Source organism: Spea bombifrons, chromosome 3 (assembly GCF_027358695.1).
Source record: "Spea bombifrons isolate aSpeBom1 chromosome 3, aSpeBom1.2.pri, whole genome shotgun sequence".
Taxonomy (NCBI): Eukaryota; Metazoa; Chordata; class Amphibia; order Anura; family Pelobatidae; genus Spea; species Spea bombifrons.
Genome location: NC_071089.1, coordinates 110,029,055 through 110,056,747, shown reverse-complemented (window position 1 = coordinate 110,056,747; position 27,693 = coordinate 110,029,055). Strand labels below are relative to the sequence as shown.

Here is a 27,693-nt window from a genome sequence, read left to right as displayed (position 1 = left end):
AAGTCTGGTATGACTGTCGCTTTATTGTACTGAGGAAATAACCATAATAAGATGAAGATGCTAGTTTCAAGCATAAAAATTACCTTTTAGTTGTATGCAGAAGAATCAATCAATAAATCCTGTAATCTCACAGCAGGCAGAGGCTATCCTCCTTGACAGAGGTGCAACCAAATCTATACCATAGAGCAGGTATGTAAAATTAGATCCTCTTCAAAATGAGCGGAGATGCAGCGGCTCAAGGGAATCTCACTGATCCCAAGCTGAGGAAATCAAAGGCTGGTACCTATCCTAAAGTTCCCCTAAAGGGGGGTTTATTTCAAAATAATTTTCAAAAAATGTTAGAACAAAAGATCATAGTCTGGAATTCGAGTCAGAGGTTTTACGTCCAAGGAGCGAATAGGGTTTAAAACGGGGAAAATGGGCAAACTAGATGAGACGGTAACAATGTCTAAAGAGGATGGAGCATTTATGGAAACAGAATATTCCCTGTAGGGTAAGCTTCCCCCATTTTTTTTTTCACTTAAATACATTTATTAATTTGTATAAGGTTAATATGTTGCGCAACATAAATCTCCCTTAAGATGCCAATATCTCAGATATCAAAAAGGGGGAAGCTTTTGACTTCAGCAGGAACCTGATATTTCTTTAAGTATTTATTATTAAAATGGCAAACTTGAGGATGTGATTCTTACAACATTTCAAATTTCCAAAATTCCATGACAGGACATCACGGACAGGCCCGGAGAGCTCACATCATCACCTTGTTAGGGGTTAAATTAAACCTGTTATGAAGTTCTCCGTCTCTGTTTTGGTACTCGATTGGTCTTTTTTCCTAATGTTGTCTTGAAGCCGCTAAATGCTTTCTTCCATTGTTTTTCTTTTATCGAACAAAACATCACACGTCCGAGCACCCAACCAACCATGATGAACATCTTTGTTAAGTTTCCCTTTGGACGCGAGAGAACTTTGTTTTTTAAGCTGCTGTTGTGCTTAAGTTCGGAAAGCGTTTGCTCGGCCGCCTAGCATTAAAAAAAATGATGTATATTATTTATGTTTTGACATGTACACCTACAAATCAAATCAACCCGGGCTGAGAGAGTTGTCTATCTGCATCTCTTGAAAGCCTTTTTACTGCTATTTGCTGCTTTTTATAGCACCTCTTTTTCATTTATGATTTTGATGGCTTTTCACACTCCACACTGTATCAAATGTTACTTCCGAATTGCTCTTTTGGTACAGGCTTCCTGCGCTCTCCGAATTTATTACTCCTCACATAACATCGTATCCATGGCAATGGGCTGGATTCTTTTTTTTTTTTTTCTTTCTTTCTTTCTGGGAGCCGCGAATTTCATGTCGGAGATAACTTTGCATGCATCCGACACGAGGCAATTTGGATGCGCCGACGTAATATACTGTGGATGAAAATCTTTGTGCAGGATACTGGATTTCTGCCGGCGTTAAATGTGACAGGCAGTAGGAAATCCATTTAAAGCCCCCTTTTTTCCATCTCCTCCTCGTTATGGCACTGATATCCGTCACACAAACGGTCAGAGCTGACAGCTGCGGACTTTTGACACTGCTTAACTTCCTAAACAAAGCGCGGCCCGAGCTCATGTTTGTCTAGCGACCGAAATCTTTTATGTATCGCAAATCTCTCTTTTTTTTATTCTTCATCGAGCATAATAACCTTATCACCGGCAGTGGTTTCAACGAAGATGCTTTTTTTTGTTTTTCCGAAGATCTCATTGGAGCCCGGAAATGAATCTTGTCCTCTTCACCTTGAAAAATCATAGAATTTGACGGTGGATAAGAACCATTCGGCCCGTCTAGTCTGCCCATGTTTCCTGATATATATATATATATATATATATATAGAGAGAGAGAGAGACTCAAACCATGGTCTCGTCTTAGATTCCGGATCTTGCGTGTTTAAATTCTCTGACTGGTTTAGCCTCTGCTGCTTCTGATGGGAGGCTGTTCCAATTATCTGCCGACCCATTGGCAACGTAAAACTTCTAAGCCTCTGATTGACATTTCTCCTCCTTTGAAATAAAACTTCCCTCGTATACTTTATTAAATCGCTTTGAGTATTTAAATGTTTCTATCACATCTCCCCTCTTCCTTCTCTATACATATTGAGATCCCTTCGTCTCTCCTGATAAGTTTTATCCTCTAAACCAGTCACTATTGTATCAGCTCTCCTCAACTGTCTCCAGAATGTCAATATCCTTCTGGAGATAGGGGGTCTCCAGAACAGCACACAATACCCTAGGTGGGGTCCGGGATCTGTAAAGCGGTAGAACCACCTCCCTCCTTCTGCTACCTTCAAAGTGTCACATTAAAAAAAAGTAACTCGCAAAACAAAGGTAAATGCAGAATGATGTTCTAGACTTAAATGATGGCACCAGTCACCATTTTGTCACTGCCGTTGAAGGTTACTAGATATAAGCACTGTCTGATTATACTTCTAGATAAAATGTGTACAATCAATAAAGGAAACTAAAATGCATTTAGTACATTCCGCAGACTCGAAGAAGTTAACGTATATTACAGGATAACTCGTATCCCATTTAGCCAGAACATGGTTGTGTCCACCATTTGTTTTAATATGAGCAATGGTTATGGTATGGAAATGTGTGTTTATTTAATGATCCATACAGTGTGTGACTATACCACAAAGCAAATCTAGTGGTGTATTTACAATATACAATTTTCGTGCAAGGTCCATCAGGTAGTCTAGTAAATGAGCGATTCTGGTAAAATGCTTTAACCCATAAGGTAGAAAAGCAATGTTTGGGTCAAATGAGGTATATCAACCCCCACTCCCATTTAATGTACTTTACTGGAATCAAATTGCAGAACGTGTTTTGGTTTTTATGGAATTTAAATAATAAGCTCTTGTTTCTCTAATTTGCCTCCTCCCCTGAATGTATTCACTGAAGCAGGCAGCATACCTAAGTATGCCAGTTTATGCGCTCTAACACTTCAGCTGAACCCCATTCATTCCTCTTGCGTGTATATGAGAGGAGCTGACATGCGCTACGGTGCATGCAGGGTATCAAATGTATCAAAATCCATCATTCTTTCCCATGTTTGCCATATCACGGAATTTCTTTTTTTATAGGCTTCTCTATAATTAAATAGCTGCAGTGTTTCATTTCCCTTTTTTTCACATCTCACTGGGTAAAATCATTTATTGCAGATCTTATAGTAGTCTATCTATAGCCTATTTTACAGTTCAAATGAGTCTTTGAGAAGAACCATTAAATAAGTCATATGGAATGTACATTATCATAAAGGCAGACAGCTTTATTATAGCACACCCTTACCTCTCCAGATTGGGCGCCTCTGCGATTATCGACCGCATCCAATATTTCACAATCACACACATGGCTTTTATGCATTGTAGGTTCAATAGATGTCCAACATATTTAGTGTAGGCTCTGTGGATCAATGGATCTTTATTAATGCGTCATGTTGCCCCAAAATTGGAAAAGTAAAGAACACAAATATCTTTATTTTATAGCGTAAATAAAAAAAATGATGTAGACTGCCCTCCTTCCATTATTCTAGCCATTGATTGGCTACTTGAATCAGCCAATCAGTGGCAGGAAAGTGCGCGCATTGAAGTCAATGGAGCGCTATGATGGAATGTCCCTTAAGGAAACACGAAAACGATCTTTTATTATCTGCTGTCCACAGGCCCAAAGCGATACACACTCACCCAATCCGCATAGCTATCGGAGATACTCACGTCATTAGGTGGCCGCAGGCCTTAAAATGCCAGGGCCCTCGTGTCACCGCCAGTCCGGCCCTGCTGTGCTCTATGTGCAAGCTGCCATCTTGCTGCAGTATTTTACATATTTTACATAATGCATGATGTTTTTGATGATAATTTGAGGAGTTGCATGGTAGTTAATCTTGTGTACTGGTGCCTAGTGCTCAGTCTGCAAATACAAGGCAGGTAGAACCCAGGAAGCATGTTTCAGCTTCCTACATGTTCTGATAGGAGTCACCGCGGGTTCATGGGAAGGCATGAATAGTCCTAGCTATGGCTTCAGAAGAAGAACATATGGTGGAGGTAATGTATTGCATGTACAGGACCGAGTCTCTGCTTCCTAATGGCACATTAAAACAATGGTTATACTGTTATTATTATTATTTATTGTTTTATATAGCGCCATCAAATTCCGTAGCGCTGTACAATGGGTGGACAGGACATAACAAGTAGTATGTAACATAACAAATTGACTTACAGAGACAACAGGTGAGGAGGGCCCGGCTCAAACTTACAATCTGTTATATTTAAGCTTATTGTTTGTATCAAATTATTTTTTTTCCATAATGAACTTTTGAAATAACCTTGTCCTATATTTCCAGCCAAACAAATTAAAACAAATACAAATTTCAAGACGTTGAGTGTCTTTAACAGAAATATAAGAATGATGACTTTCCAAGTTATATTTAATCTAGTCGTTTTTCTCAGTTTCTTTGTCTCAGGAATGGAATCTTAGATCCATGCCCTCGTTCCTTTGGCCTAGAATAAGGGTGGCAGAATGCAGAGCGTCCATGCCAAACGCAGAACACAATGGCCTAGAGTAAATTACTTAGAACAAAAGTGCAGTGCTGTTCCTTCTCTTCAGTGCTGCTGCCATAGCCTATTATTTCAATATAGCTTTTCATCTAAATCGTGCTTAATAATTTAAATTCACACCTAGGAAACCCTCTACCTAGGTAACTCTGCTCAAAGGTTTCTGTATTTATCATCGTATCTGCTTGGCCTTGTAAGTGCCCTTCATTAATAACCTATTTAAATGCAGCCAGCGAATGGGGAAAACTCAAATGGAATTAATTAGATCCTTCAATATGGAACTATTTTCAAATTGGCCGGCGAAGTGCCTCAAATGTTTTTTCCCCACTAAGGCTGAAATGTTTTATCCATTCTACAAAAAAAAAAGTCTAATTTTGTTCCATCCTGTTAAATTGAAATATTTGACCAAATTAGTGACAACCATTATCACTCTTTCCATTTCCAATTTAATTTGTCTCTGAATTTTAAAGAATTGTCACAACATATTACTAATTACTGTTTTAAAGCATAATAATTTGTTTAAGTGGATGATTTTTTATGCTAAATCACTGATTATCATTATCTTTTAGTTATAAATAGTGCCAGCAATTTATTCAGCACTTCTTACAGTCCATACATTCAAAGAGTCCGATAAAACTAGAACTGACCGACGGAGATGCACAAATCCCCCCATATGCATTTGCCCCTTTACCCCTCCCCTCCAGCTATTTGCCATGCGGGAGACATGTTCAGCCAAACCTGGCACTACCAATAGGTTTAAACCTCGGCGGTCTCTTTCTACCTACCCACCGTTGTGTTGCAGAAAACAATCCCATTGATTTCCGTGGGAGCCCTTACCTGCCAATGATTGGAAGCTTTAAGCAGCCAATCAGTGGGAAAGAGGTGTAGCTCTGCAGCTGCAGCTTCTTCTTAAGACTGTAGTTGTACCTTTAAAAACCTTCAATAACCTGCCCCCCAGGGCCTCACCTCTGACCATACACCATAAACCTGGGCTGCCCACCACCCTTCCTCGAGGGCCACCAGGAATTCTCGTATCCTTGCCTGATTGCAAGTATTTTTTCTAATTAATATCATTAATTTAATTGCGTTTTGCGGCGGTGGATTAAACAAACATGTCCTTCTATGGGCGTTTAAAATATTGCCAGGCAGTAGTAGAATAAGTTATTAATAGAAGGTATTTTTGTTAAGTAAGTCTTTTGTTTCATTGCAGTGCATGCAGGAGATATGTTCATTGCTGTTAAACCACACAATGTCGCTGACATCACTGAAGCTGCTCATTGAAAGTCATAATGAAGATCTTCACTCAAGGGCATTGGAGCTTTTATCAACGGAAACAAAGGTATGGCTTAACAGAATTCATCTGCATTGGATAATTAAGTATAAGTATACAGCATATAAATATAGGTTGAATATGTTGATGCGTATAAAGCGCCAGTAAAGTGGTTTTTTGTTTTTATTGAGAAATGTAATAAGCAAAGCTTACTTATATAAAAAGTAAGTTCTTTTTTAGCTCTCAAGAAATTCATTAAATTAAGTTGACATCTTCTTATAAGGCTCCTCACCATTGTTGAGTGCAGAGCCAGTCTCCGCCAGTATGGGTACCAGCTGTGTCCATAACGTTCTTCTGGTCTATCAGGAGTTGGCATACTAGTGACCTCGGGGATAGCCTTCCTCTGGCTACGGTAGCCTGCAGAGAGCTTCTACTTTGAAGCAGCCAGTGGTGGTCCAGTGGCAGGGTTATCTATTAAAACGTACATATCTAGTGTGCCAAATGGATATTCCGACACTGAGCAGGAACATACGAAGCCACGGTAGAATAGAGCGTTGGTCCAACCAAACTAAATGTCAATCACTATTTGTCAATCATTTCCTAAAACATCTGAACGTGATAAGTAATGTAAGGGGACATCACTTGATCCAGCAGTAGTAGCACGTCAACTCCCTCTTCTGCGATTTGTGGCTTGTTCCTTTATGTACGCAAAATCGGTCGGGCTCTGAACTAGACGAGTCTTTTCAAAGCCATGTATGTTCTTTTGGGAGAATCGTATTCGGGGAAATAATAACCGGCTAGCTACTGTACTGAGTTGTAGATGTTTCTATTCATTTGACCTGTTCTTTAACAATGAATCACAAATCACTTTGTACTTAAAGCGCTGTTCTCAAGCATATCACTCCCTTCCTACCGGCCTTTGCTTCTGTGCGTGGAAGTGAGTATCGTAAGAGAATAACTTCACCTACGCCCCACGTAGTGGGCCAGGTGGGTGCAGCCTAGTCCATGTACTTTAAAAAGAGAATAGATTTTGAAAACCCCCCGTTCAACAGAGCTTCTAAATAGAATGGTGTGTTTTTGTTCTCTGGTTTTACTTAAAAATGAATATTGTTTTTCTTGAGAAGTAATCTGCACTGCAGCGTCACGTAGGTGCTTACACTGTCTAAATATCAACTATTACTCCTGGCAGTATTGACATTTCCTTCTGCTTTCTTTCTAATTTGATATCGTTTTGTGTAGCATCGTGTTGAGACTGTATAGACTGCATCTGTCTAAATGAGATGAAGTATATCTGAAAATGAAGCAAACGTGTCTTTTATAGGCTTTTAACTGCATATGATCCTTTAAAAGCTTTTACATGTTATTATGTGTTTTAATATTTAGAAATATTCCACATATTTAGCAATTGACGCCATACAAACCAAAACGTCTATATACATATATTTTTTTTTTACTTGGTTAATGACAGACCTGGGTATAGGGTTTAATATGGGGGTCGTATGCCAGATGGGGGGAGATCTCCTCCCCTGACGGGCCCAGGGAGCTGTAAGATGGATGGAGGTCTGTGCAGACCCCCGCATGGCCAACTGGGCCAGGTGGCTCTTCCAGTAAGTGGGTGGCAGTGCCTCCAGTCCACAATTTGGACCCCTTAAATGTAAACCCGTCTCCTGCGATTTCTAGAGATATTATTGTCATACGCTCACACCACAGCGAAGATATTGAGGGACATCAGGTTAGGAAAGAGAGACAGAGGGTTCTTGGGTCTATGAAGAGGGACACTCGAGAGTAATGTAACTGGCAGGAAAAATCTATCATGCGCTTTCACAAGCCCTGTCTAGATGCTTAAAACCATTAATGGTTAAAGCCGTATGGAACACATTGTTTTTTTTCCGTTTGAAAGGTTCGCTTTGCAGAGCTTTGTGAGAAGTGGTCTTTGATGCTTTGTGATGCTCCTTTGTAGTCTGAGCTTTCTTTGAAACTGTAGCTTTACTTATGATGACCAAGACCTGACTTCAGAGCGTCTGTCGTGAATTCACTCTGTTTGTGGATTTACAACATAAACTTGCATAGCGTTACCTCTTATTTACCTGAACGGAGGATGATGTTTTGCACATCAAAACATCAATAAAAGTGATGTGACGTATAGACTATCGAGAACGCACTCTGCTTTTTAGCCTTGCCCAGCTATGCTTTGATTCCATTCTTCTACCAAGTATTCTGGCTCATAGTATGCTCATCTTTTATTTCTCACATGTTCGATTTCCCAAAATCAGCATCTCCTTTTCCATCTGGAAAGTATGCTAGTGGAGGTTTTATAAATGCCATTAAACTCCTATTCAGCACCTGCACCAACTTTTTTCATTATATAAGCAGCAGACCCCAACAGGAAAAATATCATTCTAAGCTCGTCACACATTTACCTTCTACTAAGGGGCTCATCCATGGTGATAATGTGCCTTCTAATAGAAGGATATGTAATTTTTTTTTTAATACCAAGGGTTCCAGGTATGTTGCCCCGCCAGGTATAGGCATTAGGGTAGGGATCCGAAATGAAGAGTTGGTTCCACCTAATGTGGAAACCACAAGGATGAAGTGCAGGAGAACCAGACATAATCGGTGCCGAGGCAAGCCAAGGTCAGAATACTGGAGTAGGACTCAAGACGTCAGGATACAAAAATAAGGCATGAAGGAATGACGTTCAAGGTCAAGCAGGAGTCTGGTACACAGTTTAGGATACAAAAGGCAGCAGTACAATAGGATAATACAAACTCGTGGGCAAGGCATAAAAAAAACCTGGTAACCGGTCCAGGACAAAATCAAGGATTAACACTCAGACTAAAAGTAGCTCTCGCATTTCTTGCCCCTTAAAAATATGGAGCAGGTGTTGCCCTTCAAATGCGCATGCGTGCTACTGTCAGTGAAGAGGAGGATTCCCGCCGTATGGCAGGGAAAATGATAACATGCCCCCCTGATAACACTATGGAGGATTGTGCGTAACCAGCACAGACCTCGATAGTATGCCGTAGCCAGCGCCGCATCCCTGTGCTCAGGAGTATGGGGAGCTTGCTGGCCTGAGTAAGGCAGCGCCTGACCTAACTTCATACAGAAGAAAGCCAAAACCACTCTGCAGTTTTCCACCTCTTCTGAGGATACATTAAAAGAAGTCAGTTCTTATTTACGTTAAGCAGAAGAAGAGCAAATAACATCTGGCAGAGGGAAATCATCGTCTATTGATTCAATGATATTGTGCTAGCGCAGCTCTCAACATAAACTGTGCAAACAATGCCGTGCTGCGTGCTGATACGATGTATTATTTAGCCATTTGTCAAGAGCCGGTGACAGCTTTATAGTTTAAAGGGTGTGTGATTGCTGATACTGAAAATTGTGTTTCTTTTCTCATACCACAACAAAAAAACTTTCCAAATCTCCCTTTTGCATATGGGGGTTTGGGAAGAACCGGAATGCAGTTTTCATGCGTTGTACGTAGGAGACGAAGTTGGCATATTCTCCTAATTTTGCTTATTGGTTTGTGCTCCCCAGCCTTTGTACTTTGTCTTCAGAGTCGCTCCGGATCTCTGCAGCTGTCACCCTGATCATAATCGCACCTTCAGATAGTTACAGCCGCTTATGGAAAGCTGCAAAATCTAATTTTTATAATGCAAGTGGTTTTAATAGCTACGTCATGGATCCCCTAACTGGTCAACACTTAAAGCTGTCCTCTGTACCGAAATTACTTACAGCTATATTCAAACAGGAATTGTTGACTTATTACTAGGTAAAGCAATGCTTGGAGATGGAGATCTTCTATTATTAGGTCATTGTAACATACGACGCATTCAGTTCCAGACTGTGACCACTTACCCCTAAGAAGTACTACAAGAGAGCTACTTTCCCTCTTTTACCCCTTCTTTTGTTGCAATTGCCCATATCATTCCTTTAGATTGTAAGCTCATGAGCGCGGCCTTCATACTCCCAGCATTCCTGCCAGGAACTTTGTATAAAGTACCAAGGCTAGCTGGCTGCTCACGGGTGTGTTAGTATGGAGACATCCAATACTTTATACTGGTTTTATCTACTTGTATTCTCTGTCCTCCATAAGTTTTATCTGGTGTAAAAATTCACAAGGTGTCGGCTCTATAGCAGCCATGTTATGTGAAAATGCAATAACATCAGTTTTAGAGTTGTTTGTGTCACAACCTGAAAGAGAGTTATGGACCAAATGCATATTACTCAGTTTCATATATAAATAATATCTTAGAAACCTGACCCTTATGATACAGGTCAATATGGGGCTGCTGGGTTAGGATGTGAAAAAAAGGAAAAACAATAGAGAGTAGTGAAGACTTTTGAGTGGATTTGATGGTTTTTAGGTTATTGGAGACCATCTCTACTCTCCACCATAGTCCCTGATGGAACCCTTGAGGGAGTATTCAGACAAGAAATCAAAAACTTATTCTATGGACCTTTCCCTTATTGCGGCAGCCTCGTCTTTCCTTCTCCTATTGTGTTGCAGTCTTAAGGTAAGGTGAACATAGGTTAGAACAAGAAGAAGAAGTATATGAAAAGTGTTTTATCATTGAGAGGTCCGTCGTGTAAGTGCAATTGCCTCCCAGCATTTGTAACGTCTCTGGAACATAAGTAAAAGGCAAGGACCATGTAAGATTTAAGGTTTTGCAATAGGTAAAAGGGTGGGCCAAGCAGCTCTCATCTCAGACTAAGTCTCTTGTCCCACCTGAAGAAAAGATCTCTTGAGTTCCAGAAAGCTTATGTGTCTCCTTGAACTGCTTTTGCCTGTTCCCATTTCCTTTACGCCTTCCCTATCCCAGTTTGCCCTCCTCACTTTGGACAGACATTAAAATACTAATGGCACCCTGCAAAAGTTATCTCCTCACCTTACGCGGTGCAAGTATTTCATTGTTAACAAACTATTGAAGGTATTCCTAGGCCTTTCAAATCATACCCGAGGATACTCTACAAATGTGATATTTTTTAAGTCTTTTGGTAACCAATAACAGATGAATCCCATGTTGTTTAAAGGAAGTTCATCACTTTTAAAGGTAATATTTATACAAGACATACTGTATGCCACTACACTGCTGAGTAGAACTCAGCTCAAGGAACCCACCTGGAAGCTAGTTTAACCCCTTAATGACAAAGCCCGGAGATGTACGGGCTCAAAATGCATTGTTTTCAATGGGTTTTGGGACCGCTCATTGTCCTTAAGGGGTTAAGACTTTGTCCACCAGAAAACATTTCCCTTTTTACATATTGGTAATTTAATGAAGTTCTAGGATTTACAACAATAATTTTGTTTTGGGGAGATAATTCTCATATACAGAAAGGCCCTAGTAGGAATCCAACTATTTGAAAAATATTTTTGTTGTTTCAGCCCATAGGTCGCACTTCATCAATCATTCTTGTTTAGCCATTCCATGACTCTTCCTATATAATGTCCATTTATGGTTTCTCAGAGCTTGTTTACCACCCTGAGAAGACAATTTGGTGATCAAGAGGAGAATGCATTACACTTTATTTAAGGACCACCAGCTGATCTCATATTGATGTTACAGAAAGGGAAACAAAAATTTACAACAACATTAAAATTGTAGAAACTACAAAATCAGTACACATTAAGGCACACTGCTACAGGTGGAGAAGAGGACCCTGCCCTTGTGAGCTTACAAACAATTTAGGCTCACTAGCCTTCTCATTTTAAATTGCTGATTGTAAGAGGTGTATGATAACATACTCAAACAGTTAAACAAATTATCTAAAAAGGTAAATAGCTCATTGTTTTCTTTTTTCACTAACCTGCGAAAGCAATTGGTACGAATTCCGTGTTATTAGGCCTGTTCATCCGAGACATTTACAAACAAAATGCATTAAAACCTAATATCGCCTACCCTCAGGAATTAATCCTTTTTTGGAAAAAAAAAATAAATAATTGTGTGAGTTATTTATTTCCCAAAATTATCCTGTGAAACAAAATCAGGCTCGGAAAGCACCTCAGGGGGACATAGATATACTCTGTCATCAGAATAATGACTTAACTAATTATTTTCTCCTCTATCACAGAGTATAAAACAGGTCACTAAATAAGTTGCGTGTATGAAGGAAAGAATCCCTTTAGAATTATATGAACAAAAAAAAAAACATTTAGAGAACTCGAAATCCATAAAATAAATTAAATGACCCCCAATTAGATATTGGACACAACTTGTGTTTCTAACATTTAAAAAATAATAATCTTGCCTTATCATTTAGCTTTTTTATGGCTACAATAGTCTAATATTGTTTGCACGTATAATTGTACCCCAGAGAGATAATCTAAGCATCGATTGGAGCACTATAAATTTCAAATGTGTATAATGATGGTTCTCATATATATATATATATATTTAATCAGCCTCTTCTATAGTCATGTATTTCTTTCTTTTGGTCCTCCCTTTTTTTTTTTTTTGACTCCCTCTGCTTCTTTTGTGTTCTCGTTTCCACAACACCTACACATACAGCTTTATCTAGCTATCTCTCTCGCACAACACAATCCAGCAGCACCCCCACCTGAAAGCCACCGAACCGTCGCATAGATGACTGCTACCTACACACAGTCTTGTTAGTATGAATTCTTGGTTACATGGGCTGGGGCATACAGCAGAGCCCCAGTCATAGCACATTTTTGCCTAACGTACTGCCCAGCATGGCCAACAATTACCACACGACAAGGCTATTATATCTACAGAGACATAATATATAGAATTTAGTGAGTTAAAGAGCTGTTCTATACATTTTAGATGCTGTGTTGAAGTTATGTTGTATATTAATTTATGGGGGTTCATGATGCAGGTCAGAGGAGTCTTGATCAGAAATGACCTCTTACATCAACCATGTAGTAGAAAACCGACACCGGGTTTGGTTGAGGAGGGTGTGGTCTGTAAAAGCAGGAATTTACATTATTTTGTGTTTATTAGTATATATTTATATATATATATATATATTTGAGTAGATATCAGGAAATGCTCTCATTATTGAAAATAACTTTCTGCCATGTTGCTTTTTGTAACAAGAATAGCTTGGAGTGATGTCATAGACTAGATAGCAATTGTCACTTAATGGTAATATGCTTTGTGACTTTTAACTCAAACAACTCAGTAAAAACTAAAAATAAGATGCTACAATTTTCAGTTTTTGGTTTTTTTTTTTGCAGGTCACGGACTCAAACTGCGACAATGAAGTCCTTTCCTTACTGTTGGAGGCCAAGTTAGTAGTAAAGTGTGTTTGCACCGTCTACTACCCTCATCTGATTAACCACCTTTTGTCGAATCAAGAGGACAGAAAGTGGAATGTCGAAGAGATAGCCAAGCAACTTAATGACTGTGGATACCAAGCAGAGGCCGGGTCCCTCCTGATGTCCTACAGAGGAACGCATCCTACTCTCCGAACCTTCACGTCCGCTTTCAGTAGTCTTAAACGTTGGCTTTAGAAGGGAGAGTATCTTAAAAATTATTAACACACCTGTACCGGTAAAAAGAAGATAGTATTTATTATTTCATCTCATCACGGCTGTGAAATCTCCCTTAATTACTTGTATACGTGTCTCTCAGTGAAGGTGGCCTAGATATGTTAAGTAATTATATGAAAACGCAGGACTGACGGGGCACATCTGAGATGTTATATAAAGTATGTAGAAGTTATGAAGCTTGGCTGTTTGGACTTTGTCTCGCAGTTTAGAAAAGGCAGGGAGTGCGTGCCATGGATTGCCACCTCTACGGCTCTGTGTTTTGCTTTAGGATACAGAAAATAACAACCAGTTTGTGCAGCAACAATAAATAGTTAACTTGTATAACTTTTCATATGTATTTGAACCGGCTCAGATTTTTTTTAACCTAAAATTGTGTTTCTTTAGTGATTTATCTTGAAAGCTCCACTAAAATTTGAGGTTGCTTTATGCAAAAGCCAATACAAGACAAGCCACAAGGAGCTTCTCATACTAAAAGGGTTGAGCTGGCCCTGCGTAATGCATATTTTATGTGTGAAGGCTTCTGAAAAGTCCCCTGACTGGTCTAACTATGGATTATACAGGGACTGGTCACTGGGGCTGGCCCTATATAATGCACAGTGAATTCAGTGAGTTGTTTAATAAGTCTTTTTCACTTATGACTTTATGACGGACATGTTTATCTTGCAGACGTAACTTAGATCTGTTCTTATAATACTTATTCTAACATGAACATGCAAACTAAAAGAATTGTTTTACTCCCTGACTGACATAACATCTTCTAGGTACTCCTCAAGCAATCCTCTGTCATTTTACGTTATTTGTGATGGTAAACATCTTGTTAGCGTTTGCTTATAAATCGCAAAACTGAAAAAGCCATATATTTGATGTTGAACGAATAAAATGTAACATCCTGATAAGCTTTTGAAGTAAACAACGTGGCGTTTTTGGCACCGACATTTGTTTTACTATCATTTGTCTTACATTACGGGAGGTTTTAAAAATATATATATTGCGAATTTAATGCAGTGATCTGCCCTTTGGCATGCAGAGGGTTAACACCAATCACATTTGGTAAAAAAAAAAAAAAAAGTATTGGCACTTCAGAAACGGTGTGGAGTCTGAGAAAAACATTAATGGAAAGAAGATCCTGCAGAGAGCAAAAGGCTGCTGTATTGGATAAAGAGGGCTTTAGGGAAGGGCAGTAGGATGTTGACCTGTTCACAGAATTGGACAGCGCTCCAGGAATTCATTTCCAAAATGAGTAAAATAATGACCAGGGATTAACGTGGATATTGCTGGTACCGGAGCGACGTGGTCTTGGAAAATTCTGTACCTAATCAAATCTACTGCAGCTTGCGCTTTTAGAATGTAATAACAAAAAGGAATAACGTTCACATATTACAACACATATTTTAATCTCAGGATATAGGAAAGCGCAGAGTAAACTAGGCTTGGTTTTGCAAACCTCGAGAAGTAGGATTAGATTTCAGATAAAGAAAACCAAATGACTGCTGCAGCATCCTTCCATTTACTGTTAGTTCCGAAAACACGGAATTATGGGACGGATTTCCTCGGAATACCAGGATACGTAAATTCTGTGATGTCGATCCCTTATCTGCTCATCCTACTGATCCTGAGGAGCATCTCTTTACTTGGTTCTACCCTGCTGGATCTTCAAACTAGGGTTCTTGTAGATGGCTGTGTAGATGGGGCTAGCCTCAAAAACTATTTAGTAGGAGGGAGACAGCACAGCCAGACAACGAGATAAGCGACCCGGGGAGGCAGGTCTTCACCCTGATTATAACATAAATGGGTTTACCTGTTGGCAACATGGTTACTTTCTGGTCATTCAAAGCACCTTCAAAGATCAGGTAAATACAAAAGCTCATGCTTGACAGATCTACAGATTTATCTGAAACAGATTCAGTAAAAAAAAAAAAAAAACACCTTTTGGAGTGGCCCAGTCAGAGCCCAGACCTGCTGTGAAATGGCCCCTAGAAAGACGTTCACACCAGACATTCTAGAAAGGATGAATGGTCTCAAATTGCTCCTGCAAATATTACCTGCAGCTACTGGAAGCACTTGTTTGAGGTTATTGCTGCCATTTTGTTTTACTCCTCTTCTTCTGTTGCTGCTGCTTGTCACACAGAGAGAATTATAAGCCCTGGGAGAGGACAGAGAAGGTGAGAAGGTTCAAATAAGGGCTTAAAGCTTTGTCGATGAGCAAGAAACACATAGCGAAAAGCTCTCCCCGGACTGTGAGAAAAGAAAAAGCCTACAACACATGGTTTCGCCAGGCAGTCTCCTATCCAGGTACTAACCAGGCCCAACCCTGCTTCGGTTCTGAGATCAGACGAGATTGGGCCCTTTCAGGGTGGTATGGCCGCAACCATGAAAGCCTTTTGTTTTACTCCTCTTCTTCTGTTGCTGCTGCTCCTGCTTGTCACACAGAGAGAATTATAAGCCCTGGGACAGGACAGAGAAGGTAAGAAGGTTCAAATAAGGGCTTAAAGCTTTGATGATGAGCAAGAAACACATGGCGAAAAGCTCTCCCTGGGCTGTGAGAAAAGAAAAAGCCTACAACACCTGGTATTCCCAGGTGGTCTCCCATCCAGGTACTAACCAGGCCCAAACCTGCTTAGCTTCTGAGATCAGACGAGTTTGGGTGTTTTCAGGGTGGTATGGCTTTCCACTGCTAGCACTGTGAATATTTAATGGGTGTGTTCAATAAACACATGAAACATTATCACTGTGTGTTATTAACTTAAGCACATTGCGTTTGTCTATATTTGTGATTTAGATGCAGATCACATTTTATGAACAATTAATACAGAAAAACGGAATTCCAAGGGGTTCACTTACCTTTTTATTCCCACTGTACATATACTTACTGTTGGGGTAAATACAAAGTATGTATATCTGTAATTAATATGTGCTTGATTAAGTTTGTGTGTATATATGTATGTATGATAGCTGCAAGCCACTTAGGGGGGAAGTAACAGGAAAGACAGCTGTAAGAAGATTTCACACCTACATACTATGTAGAGACGGAAGGAAATGCATCACCTGGAGATAGGCATGGGAAACATAGCAAGTCAATAACATCACACGGTGGGGTCTTGGGAACACAGGACAGGGACCTCATTTACACATCAATAGAGAAATCCCTTAAAAAGACATTGTAGAAACACACAGAGAAGGAGACTGGATTGGAGACTGGATTGGAGAGTCTCACCCTTGGCACATCACCCACACAGCATACACACTTAGCAGCAGATATTAGATAGATGGGATGTTTGTGAGTGGTATGAATGATTGTCGTCTGTATATCACTGTAACTCTGGTTTTGTCTTTGCTGTAACATTAATCTGGGCAGATTCTAATTAAAGCTCTCTCTCTGGTAAGAACCTTGGGTTGGCTGTTTTATTGTAATATCGGGTAGAAAACCTTAGTAGAACTAGACATATAAATTATCTGGAAAAGGGGATACGGTTATATGTTAGTTCTTGGAGGAGGTAACAAGGGGTATTACATTTATCATTAATACACAACGCAGAGCGGATTATTCTCCACGCATATCAATTGGTGGTATTGGTTTGAGAGAGGAGAAGTATATACAACACTTACATATATACAACTATGGAAGGACTTCTAGCGGCATCAACCTTGCACTTTTTTATTATATGTATTCTGAGTCCGCTGGGATATGCTCTTTGATTTCTTGTGTTACTTGCCAAAGAAACAAGCCACAAAAATGAACTAGCGGCAATTTTTCATTCTTTTAATCCCTCCATGGCATTCTTGAATATTTTTCATTATTTATCGCTTGCCTTTGATCTATTTGGTCAGAGGGTTATGAAAGAAGCATTTGTTTTTTCCGTTGAGGTTAATAAACAAGGCGAGTCTATGAAGATGTTGACACCTCATATATTATTTTGAATATTAATCATTTTCGCGATGGTTTCAGGATAAACGAATAGGAAATGTTGATATTAAATGCCATTCATCTTGTATATTTTGAATTTAGCTTTGATTTTTTTTTTACATCACTTTACATTTAGAAAAGGAAATTGCCCTTTTGAATCCACTAAATGTTGGATGTCTGTATATTAGAAGAGCCCTCCTGCTACTTTTACCATTGAAGACACCACTTATTTTAACATTTTAACATCCCAAAAATTCTATGATCACAGGGGAAGATAAAATTGTAACAAACTAAGTTTTAGGAAACTTGAGCAGATAAAAAAAAAGGGTCAAACCGATAACATGTTTGGCCTTGTCTTCAACGTTTAATGAAGATATAGATGACGAGTACTAAATCGGTGGACACGTTCATCACCCACTTCCGGGTGTTCATGTCAAAATCTTAAGGGTTGTGTTACATTCACATTGCTAATGACCTTTTGATCTTTCTAATTTAGCTTTAAGGCGCTTTTAACATCTTTCATACTGTTAGATGTCACAGCAGACCATGCTGATTAATCTAGAAGTTCAGTTGTACACTTATCAAAACTGACATTCCCCAAGACCTGTTATTTCAAATGGGGAATGTTGGTTTAATGAGTAATTTCCATGTGCCAATAAAGATTTATCTCAACAGGTTCTAAGCTTCCAGCTCGGTCATACCCTTTGAATGTATGTATTGTAAGAAGCCCTATAAAAGTTGTTGATACCATATAGACAAAAGATATTGTGTGTATCTACCATCCATGAAACCATTAATATGCATTTTTTGTTCTTCTGATACCTTGATTTACCTTTCGGTAGTAATAATAATACACATTTTAGCTTTTAGCATTTTTTTTGGCATCAAATTTAACATGCGTCAGTTGTCCCCATAGGATGCAATGCTTTATACAGTGGCGACATACCAACTTAGGAACCTGGCAGCCAGACACATATTTAATAAAAGACAGAATAAATTGCCAAACGTGTCATTACGATTTTATGCCTTCCATATACTCGTACAAAAAAGACCCAAATTATTTATTTATAGAAACAGTAATAAAAAATATATTTCTCGGGGATATAGGGTTTTTTTTTTTATTATTATTTAGGAAACACTGCGTTTGTAAAGAGACAGTTCTGAAATAGAAACCCTTGAAATAAGACTTGGGAAAGCTGTACATATATTTTTAAAAATATTGAATAATTATTTTATTGATTTTAACTTTGACTAAAAGTTTATCTCATTGCTTCAGTGTATTATATGCAAGTGCAATATCTCTGTTTTGTTTGTTGGTTTGTTTTTCAAAAAGCAAGTCACGTTATCCTGATTACTTGGATTCTTAGAATTTTTTTCTGGTGCTAAATATACTTTCTATTTTCTGAGAACAATGCTCAGAATTGATGGTTTTCTTAGTAAAAAAAAAAAAAAAAAATGTGCCGCCTCCGTGCTATCTCATAGAACAATATAACCAGTATATCACATGTATGAGATTTTAAAATCTGATTTAAATCTTAATTTGTACTGTCTGTTGAAACTGCAGTAGTCTTTATGAACTGGTAGCACATGGCCAGACATTTTAAGATTGGGTTAATTTCTTTACACTTGGGCTCCAAGGTTTGAAAAGAGCAAGCCACGGATGCTGAAAAGGTAGGCAAGACTTGTAAATTAGTAAATTTTAATGGAATTTCACCCAATATCTGTCATATCTCCAATGTACGCACACCACCACTGGCTAATGAGAAACATTTCCAAAAAACATGGTCTATATGGTTTTATTTTACAAGCCCCTGAGAATGTGTATCTAGCTATTGTTGCTCTTGTTGAGCCATTTCCTGAACAGTCTTGTTCCTAGGAGTGTAGGTCATGGTGTGGTTTTATAATCGACAACATATTTGTTGTTGAGATTTGTTCATTAGAGTGAAAGGACAGAGGCAAGAAAAGAAATGAAAAAAGAGTGAAAGGACAGAAGAGAAAGAAAATGTAGAGTAGAGACACAAAAGAAGAGAGCAATGGGATAGGAGAAGAGAGACACAACAAAAGGTATATAAAAAAAGTCAAATAAGAGAAAAGAGGGCAATGAGAGAGAGAAGGAACGAGGAGATAGAAGAAAGGCAAGGATGAAGAGGAAAGGAAGAAAAAAGGAGAGGGTGGTTGGGATAAGAGAAAAGAAAAAAAGAGCAGCGAAAGACAGAATAGAGAAATTGAGAGGATAGCAGAGATGCGCGAGACAAACACCTACACATAAACGCACGCTCACACTAATACATACCCATACGGCCTCCTTTTCCACTCATGAAAAGAAGCTTTTGCATGTTTTCAGGGCCACTACTGCAAGGTTACATGATCCAATACAATGTGCTTCTGGTCTATTCTATGACTACACACAGATTATCCTCTCTCAAAATGCTGATGCATCAGACATGCAGGAAATGACCCCATGACTAGCCATAGATTTCTGTAGTGGCCGGCTATTTGGTGGAGGCCTCCAGATCAGCCCCAGGGCAGACAGCCTACTGGAACACTTACCGGTCTCCCAGTCCCAGCAAGTTAGTCCGACTCTGAAGGATTCTTAGTCTGTTGATAACCATAGCTGGGAACTTGCTATGGCGTATGCTGGTCACCAATGGTTGCTCTTCAACTTGACAGTGTATGAGCCAATGGGAATATACAAAAGATGCAGATCTTTTTTGAGAATCATACTTCGTTCTGATAGAAATATGAAGTGTATGGTACTCATAGCACAACAAGTGTTTTTTGTCTATTTTTTATGGCCTCCATTATACTCCCACAGGGTGTACACTCTGTGCCACTGCCACTCTATGCCAAATTTCTGCATCAAAACAGGATCAAACATTCCCGCAGGACATGAATTACAATTTCCCTTATACTACTGTGTATTTTACTGCATGGTGTATTCGTTTCCAGTTGAAATAATCAAATGGAAATAGAACATCTATTTTGTGGCCATGAAGTGTTTAGCAGTAAACTCCTGAATTGTCTTTTGATGGCCTGGTTCTAAAAAAAAAAAAAAGAATATGAATACAAACAACACAAATTATATCCTTTAACATTTTTGCACTGGGTTTAAAGAAATATCTTAACATCTGTATGGCTCTAAAAATCTATATACGCATAAGGAATATTCTAGAAAGCTGAGAAAATTCAATTGGCCCCCTCTGATTGTCTTTTAAATAACACCACATATATTAAATCGTTTATAAAATATTTCTGGCTCCATGATACTAGAAAATATGAAAATATTTGAAACAAACCCGATCAGAGCTGAGCAGCGGCATCCATATTTCATCATAACTAAAAATAAACTACAATAACTAAAGCAATTAGACAAATTATATAGAAATTGTTAAATTATTGATTGAACATTAAAAATCCAAGCTAGGTAAAAACATTTCCCTATCGCAACTTTATTCAGCAAATTATTCCACTCACAATTACATTACTCTTTTATGTTTTTCTTATGTAATGTAACAATTTTATTTTATCCTAGTAAAACAAAAAAAAAATATACTGACTACGTTAATAGCATAAAGTGAATTATTCATTTGTATTGGCAGTCAAAAACTAGATTAAAAACCCCACAGAATATTTTAACTATATAGTAATTTGTCTAATGGCTTTATAAAGTTGAAATACATGCACATTTTCACATTTTTATACCATTGTTATTTTTTACAGCAGTTATCACCGTTAGTCCAAACTCATGAACTTCACTCCCGATGATGTTTAGCTACTTCCAGCATTGTAGCTACCCTGCAAAGCCATATGGTCACAGTCAATGGTGTATTTACGTCGAGTGTTGCCCTATCCCTGACCCAGGGCAGTGTCCCCCCTCCATGTTCGCCACCCCCAGTGTGGAGCATTGGGATATGACATCAGCACTTCCTTTTTAAAGCCGGGCAGCACCTTTTAATGCATCCTATTGAGGCTGTGCCAGCTTGACACAGTCCTCCATAGTGAAAATGAGCCGGTTGGGAAGATTAGAAAGCTCCTCTATAACCGGCCCATTGAGCAGCCACATGCTGGAGGGCCTGAAGATCTTCTCCCTGGTTTTGCAGAATTGAGAGAATTTGTTGTCTGTCACAAACATAGACAAACACTAGACTTGTTAAGGTGTCTTCTGCCAGTTAAAAAGGTGCTTCTGAGTTACTTTGAAAATGAGTCTGTTTATACGGGAACATGTTTCAATATAAAATACAGAATTGTTGATGAGATGCTGTTCTAGATTCGCTTGCATGTGCTAGAGATGTTTCTATCCTTCACTGGCAAGATCAAAACAGTCTGTAGAAGGAACACTCCGCTCGTGAACTTCCAACCCTATGCTGTGCTTGAAGTTTGTGTCTAAAACAGCAGGCAATATGCAAGAGAGTGCCTGTGTAACCATAGTAACGAATCAAAAAGTGTGACATACCTCGTGACCTTGTGCATGTGTTTTATTTTGCTCTGTACAGAGGAGGGCTTTTGTCACTTTGGCCAATCATTAGCATAAGGAATCACTGCATAGTAACCAATGGAATGGCCCACACAGCAGGAATCTTCTAGTAGTCGTTATAGTGGTAACACTAATTCTTAAACTTTTCTTCAGAATTTGTTTTTCGCGATCCTCCGGAAAGCTTTGCCATGCTATGAATAAAAAGCGGCCTACGATTAAGGTTGGTATATCAACCAATAATAATAAAAATAAATACTAAATACGTTTTATAAAGGCTATAGGAACGCATTATAAAAATGAATGATACGCCCATCAATGGTTTAATCTACGCAGATAGTGTTTAGTAACACTGAATATTTCTAGCCTTGGGATGTCTCGGTATCGCCATCACTTTGTCAATTATACCGCTTTCCTTTGAAGTGTGAATAAATAACGCCATTCTTTGAAATACAATGATATGTTATGGCTGTGTGCTCTATTCAGAAACATTCTGGGTCACAGAAGGATAAATACAATTGTTCATGAAATACAGGAGAGCTAATGTTTGTTCTGACAGGTAATGTGTTTATCGTTCTCGTGGAGGCAGTATCCAGATATTCCCGAGACGCTTACAGGAGGATATAAGAGTTAAAACTGGATGTTAGCGATTGGGAGATGCATGCTTGCACAACGACAGTCCTCGAGGACTGCAAACAGGTCAGGAATTCTGTGCGTCCTTCCCTGAAAAGAAGCAGTTTAATGAATGTTTCATTGGGACGCTTGTGCTCAAGCTGGGATGCCCAAAATGTGTGGCCGGTGTGTAGCCTCCAAGGACTGTAGCCTCCAAGGACTAGAGTTGTGCAGCCCTGGTGTATGCTCTAAAGAGTGTGTGTGGGGGGGAGATGTTTGGAGAAGTAAGGAAGCCTGAGGGAGCATAGGGGATAGAGATAATGTAGAGGTGAGGAACAGTGAGACTCCTTAACCATAGCAAGTTTTTGGAATGTTACATTTAATTGGTTGTAAGTTCCACCAGGGGGCATTCCAGTCTATTTTTAGAAAAATCGTCCCTGCTAATTATTTAGGGCACATTATTTAATAAATTAGGGCTAGGATGCCTAGCAGGCAACTGGGCCTGGGACAACTGTTAATTGCATAAATTGGGTAATCGCATAACACAGAGTAGTTTGCTTTATCTGGTTCTGGTTCAGCATCTCCTAACAGATTGTTAACTTGTCACAGCAAAGTCCCCTTCTATTTCTATATCAGTAATTATTAGCATATGTTAATGTTATTTTCAGTTTTGTTTATTGCTAATTTTATAGTTGTTCATTTTCATTCTCCCCTATTGTAATAGTGTTATGCAATCTGCTACTGCTCTAGGAATAAAATGTGACGAAGCAGCTCTTAAAGAAGCCTTCTAGTCTGGTGTTCATATTAAATGCATTTTACATAGACTTCATAGCAGACATTCATTAATTGTTGGAGCTGTTCTCACATAACTGCCTATACTAATGCAGCGAGACCACTAACAGTAAAACTCTCATTCTATTAAACGGGAGCTCAGCTCCCATTAGAATCAGTGGGAGTAACAGTGTTGCATCTAGGAGCATACATGGGATTGGCTGCTGTTTTGGGGAAACTGAAAGTGTTCCCTAAGCATTATTATTATCTTTTATTTGTGCCAACAATTTCTGCAGTGTTTAATACAATGCATATATTCAAGGGGTATGACAAGAGTAGAATTGACAGACTAAGGCAAACCGATACATTAGTTGGAGAGACGTTACATACCAGTGCTTCCTTGTTTCAGGGGACTTCAAAGAGACAGAAGTACAAGCTAAGATACCTGACGTTTGGCATTATCTGGAGGCTACATTCCTAAAACATATTTATGGTTGAATTATAAAAGAAACTTACACTAGTTTAGCCTAATTTGTGCACATGTTATAAATTAATGTATTGCTAAGCATGAGCATTCTGAATTGAAAGAATTGGAGAATGATGGGAACTGGTGCCTTTGTTAAAGTTATCAACAAAACTCTCTAGAGTAAGATTCATATGAAGCAGCTGGCTATCTGACAAGTAGTTCTTTGTGTTTGCTTATTAATGTTATTTTCAGATCCTTGAATTTTAATACAGATAAAGTAAAGGAGAAATTAAGTCGTTGGATTTATCAGTGCAAGGGAAATTATCCTGAACAAAATCCTAGTAGTATAGTCATCTATTGCATTGTTTTTTATTGTTAACCGCTAAGTTAGTGCTTTACAGAATAATAAAAAGGAAGATACAAGAAGTGCAGTCTCTTAATAAGTAGATATCTAGAGACATTTTGATTAAGGTACAATAGATATAAATACATTAGAAAAATGTGGCCGCTATGCCGATAGAGCTTACAACCTAAGTAGAAGTAGGGGGCAGGTGGATGTAGAGATACAATCAGGAGGTAGAGGGAAGTGCAATTTACAAGAGTTTAATGAGGCATGTAAGGCTTAACAGCAGTGTTAAGATTATATAGGAGCCACCAAAACTGAATTAGATGAGTGAGTATTGATTAGTGACGCACGAGAAAGAAGGGGACAGAGTTTAAGCAGGACAGGAGGAATTTGTAGTTAAGCTCTTCTGCATGAGGGAGAGACCTTCTCCACAACCACTCAACTAAAGGAGCAGAGCAAGCGTGTTTGTGTGTTGAATCATGGCTGGAAGGGAGCATATAGATAGTATTGAGGAGTGGAGGTTACTGTAGCATACAACAAGACTGCCAGGCTTATATTGTTAAAGGAAGTGACATTGTCATGCTGTGTAGACTCAGACATGTTTAAATGATGGAGATCACGTGAATAGTGGGACATCTTTCTAGGAGAGGGAAGGGTTGTAAACAAGGTTACGATGTAGTGATCACAGAGTGGGAAATAGATCAGTTCCTAAAAAAGACAAAGGCAAAGTCAGGACAATGACCCATTTTGTGTGCACGAGACTTAGTCCAATGATGAAGGATAAAGGATTTGTTTAAATGAAAAAAGTGATAGACCCAAAGTAATAGAAGGGTTCTAAAAATGAGGCAATTGAAGTCCCCGAGTATGAGAAAGGGAAAGTCAGATGTGAAAAAAATAGTGAGCCAGGAGTTAAACTCTGAGAAAGAAGGTGTGGGTGCAATATTTGCATAGTATGAACCCCAGAGGAGCTTATAGAATGAGAGAGGGTATGGACAGGAGAAGAAACAAGTGGGTCTTTACCACCATCCCTGCCTGCTATGAGAGATTGCAGCTTCCACAGCCAACTCATCATGAGAAAGCCAGGTCTCGGTAACACTGGGTGCAGGAGTCAATGTATGATTGACAGCCAAACATTGATGGGGTTGGGAAGCTGCAGCTTTTTCTTAAGGTAACATACAGGTCTATATATATATATATATATATATATATATATATATATATATAATATATATTCGAAAAAGTTCTTCCATTATGCAGAGAACTGATTTAACACAGAAATGTTCCTGAAGAAAAAGAGAATATCACTGTAGGCAGAGTCTGTTTCAACTTGAGTGGACATGAGTTCAATTCCTGCTAAATCCAAACCCAAAACCTATTTATCTGCTGAAGCTGTAGGTCTAGTGGTAGGAAAGATAATGTCTGTTATAGAATCCACATGTCTTAAATATGACCTTTTGCCCCATCATGAGTTAGCTATTTGGACTCCATTAAAACTGGCAAATCGGAACAAAAACCTCTCGCATTAATTCACTGTGGCATGTTTGTGCTCCAAATAGGGTACAGAAAGTACTGAAAAAATGTTCCTAAAAATAAGCATAAACATACAAAATGAATAAAATAGTTTGTTCTTTCTCCCAACAGTCAGAAGAAACATTACCAAGATGTTATCGTTCAGAAAGTGACAATGCTCATTATCCACCTCTCAATAATAACATGACTCCATTGTCATGCAGATTGCACCATTCAACTTTGCCACATTTTTCTCGTGGCACATCGCAAATTATTAGTAATCAAAAGCACGTGTTCTTGCTGATGACAAGTATAATCATTGTTAAAACGACGGAGTGTCAGTAATAATATTTTTAAAGGTTTTCTTAATGGAAAAAACTGCATCTTTAAAGGATAATATATGAATGGATAATGCATTGAAAGATGGGCACGTGTAACTTTTAGTTATTAATTATAATTGTTGTTGTCCTTAATTGCTCAAGAAGCCATGTATTTTATGAAGCAGAGAAGAAAACATCTAATTGTCTTGCCATCCCAGTGTTTTGGGAAGAATGCTAGAATTCAGGTCATGGTCAGTGATGAGATTTAACTGTATTCTATAGAGTTAGTCTCTATTTAATGTAGCAACACATTTTAAAACACTTTAACCCATATAATTTACGTATATATTTGGATATCTTTACATGGATTTTGTAATTCAAGCTGCCAATCAGAGGAGGCGTCCTGCTGCAGCTCTAGAGCTGACACTCCTAAAGGTGAGCCAATTATTTTTTTTAAATTGTTTTCACAGGTAAAATATTAATATTAATAATAATGTAAAATATTCATATTAAAGTACCTACAAACTACCTTTAAATGCATTCTTTGTTGAAAAAAGCTGCCTGATACTGGTGTGTCCCTTTAAGAAAGTGTGTTTATGGTTTGTCCTTTTCAATAAGTGCGAGAGGTATGAAAAGTGGAGATAATGGACAATTCTGGTAAATGACAACATTTAGTATGAATTATTCACTCCTATGGGTTTAAATCGTTAACAGCGCTGCTAATCTATTGTATACAGAAATCCAAACAAAATCCAAGCTGATGCCGCTCTCTGTTTACCACGGTTTCACCTCAACACCACATTCATTTTTTACATTACACATATATTCAAGGTAGGGTATAAGAAGGGAGAGAACCTCCCCGGCTCTCTCGCTCATGATGTAAGAGAAGAGAAAGTTGGCTCAGGTGGCACAAAGCATCTCACTCTGCTCTCTTGCTTTGAAAATGTTTATGAAGCTTGGGCATGGTCTCTGTTATCATATAATTTTGTGCAATATTGCCACTTTTTGATGACTTGCTCCATCATATAACCTCACATAAGTGAATTGAGACTGTACATATGCACAATGACATGTTTTGAGGCATAGGTATTGGGATACAAACAAAGCAACATTTATGGAGTTGGGGCCCCTCGAAGTTTGCAGTTGTAGCCCCAGAATTATTTTACATGCTTGTACAAGGGAACCACAAGATGATATCATACAGCTGAACATGAAGTCTCTGCATTCTCAGAGCCTCGTGAGGCAAGAGATAAAACAAAACCTGTGAAGCTGGGACCTATTGACTCGCTTCCACTACACCATCCGGTGAAGAGCGTGCCAACAGATTTCATAGAGCTCTTAAAAATTAACAATAACTCCGAAATTGGCAACCTGACAATAACATAAACACACTTTAAGACATACTAGTACAGAACGAGAAGGCCCTGATCTTGCAACCTTGCAATCTACAAGGAATTAAAGGTAAATTGTGTGGATCACTCTACTTTAAATGCATTGGCAGCGTAGAATGGAGACATTTCTTCTGCTGAAAAGAAGTTCCTACACCTCCAAGGTTAAAGCACTAAAAGAAACAATTCAAATCCAGAATGTACCGTAATTTTCCCAAACTTTTCTTCTATGGCAAAACTTTTGTTAAAAGTTTCAAAAGCAACTTAGTCTGCAACAATATAGTGTTTTAATGGCAATGGCTCCCTAGGCAGACTTTCATAAAGCCAAAGAAACATAATGTGGCTGTGTTTATGATTTGTTGCTTTGAATCACAATCGGCAATGAGGGAATTCATGTTCAAGAAAGTCCTTAACGAGTTACAAAATGATCACAGCTATCACTAAAGAGATATGTAAGCAGTGAGGCTTAACGCTGAGGCTGAGGCAGAAGGTTTTTATTTATTTTTTTAAGTCCTCTTCTTGAAGA

The 27,693-nt window shown here is 38.6% G+C and overlaps 1 protein-coding gene and 2 pseudogenes across 1 annotated transcript in view; 1 reads left to right on the top strand and 2 right to left on the bottom strand.

The window, feature by feature from the left end:
- Positions 1 to 13,649, top strand: part of NBAS (NBAS subunit of NRZ tethering complex) — a 253,053-nt gene extending 239,404 nt beyond the window's left edge. The window contains exons 51-52 of the mRNA XM_053461340.1: positions 5,802 to 5,930; positions 13,066 to 13,649. Coding sequence (XP_053317315.1) covers positions 5,802 to 5,930; positions 13,066 to 13,341 — 405 coding nt within the window. The 3' untranslated portion in view covers positions 13,342 to 13,649. The remainder of the gene's footprint in view (positions 1 to 5,801; positions 5,931 to 13,065) is intronic.
- Positions 13,650 to 15,631: 1,982 nt separating this feature from the next.
- LOC128487820 (uncharacterized) lies at positions 15,632 to 15,750 on the bottom strand (annotated as a pseudogene).
- Positions 15,751 to 15,933: 183 nt separating this feature from the next.
- Positions 15,934 to 16,052, bottom strand: LOC128487752 (uncharacterized; annotated as a pseudogene).
- Between the last annotated feature and the right edge of the window lie 11,641 nt (positions 16,053 to 27,693).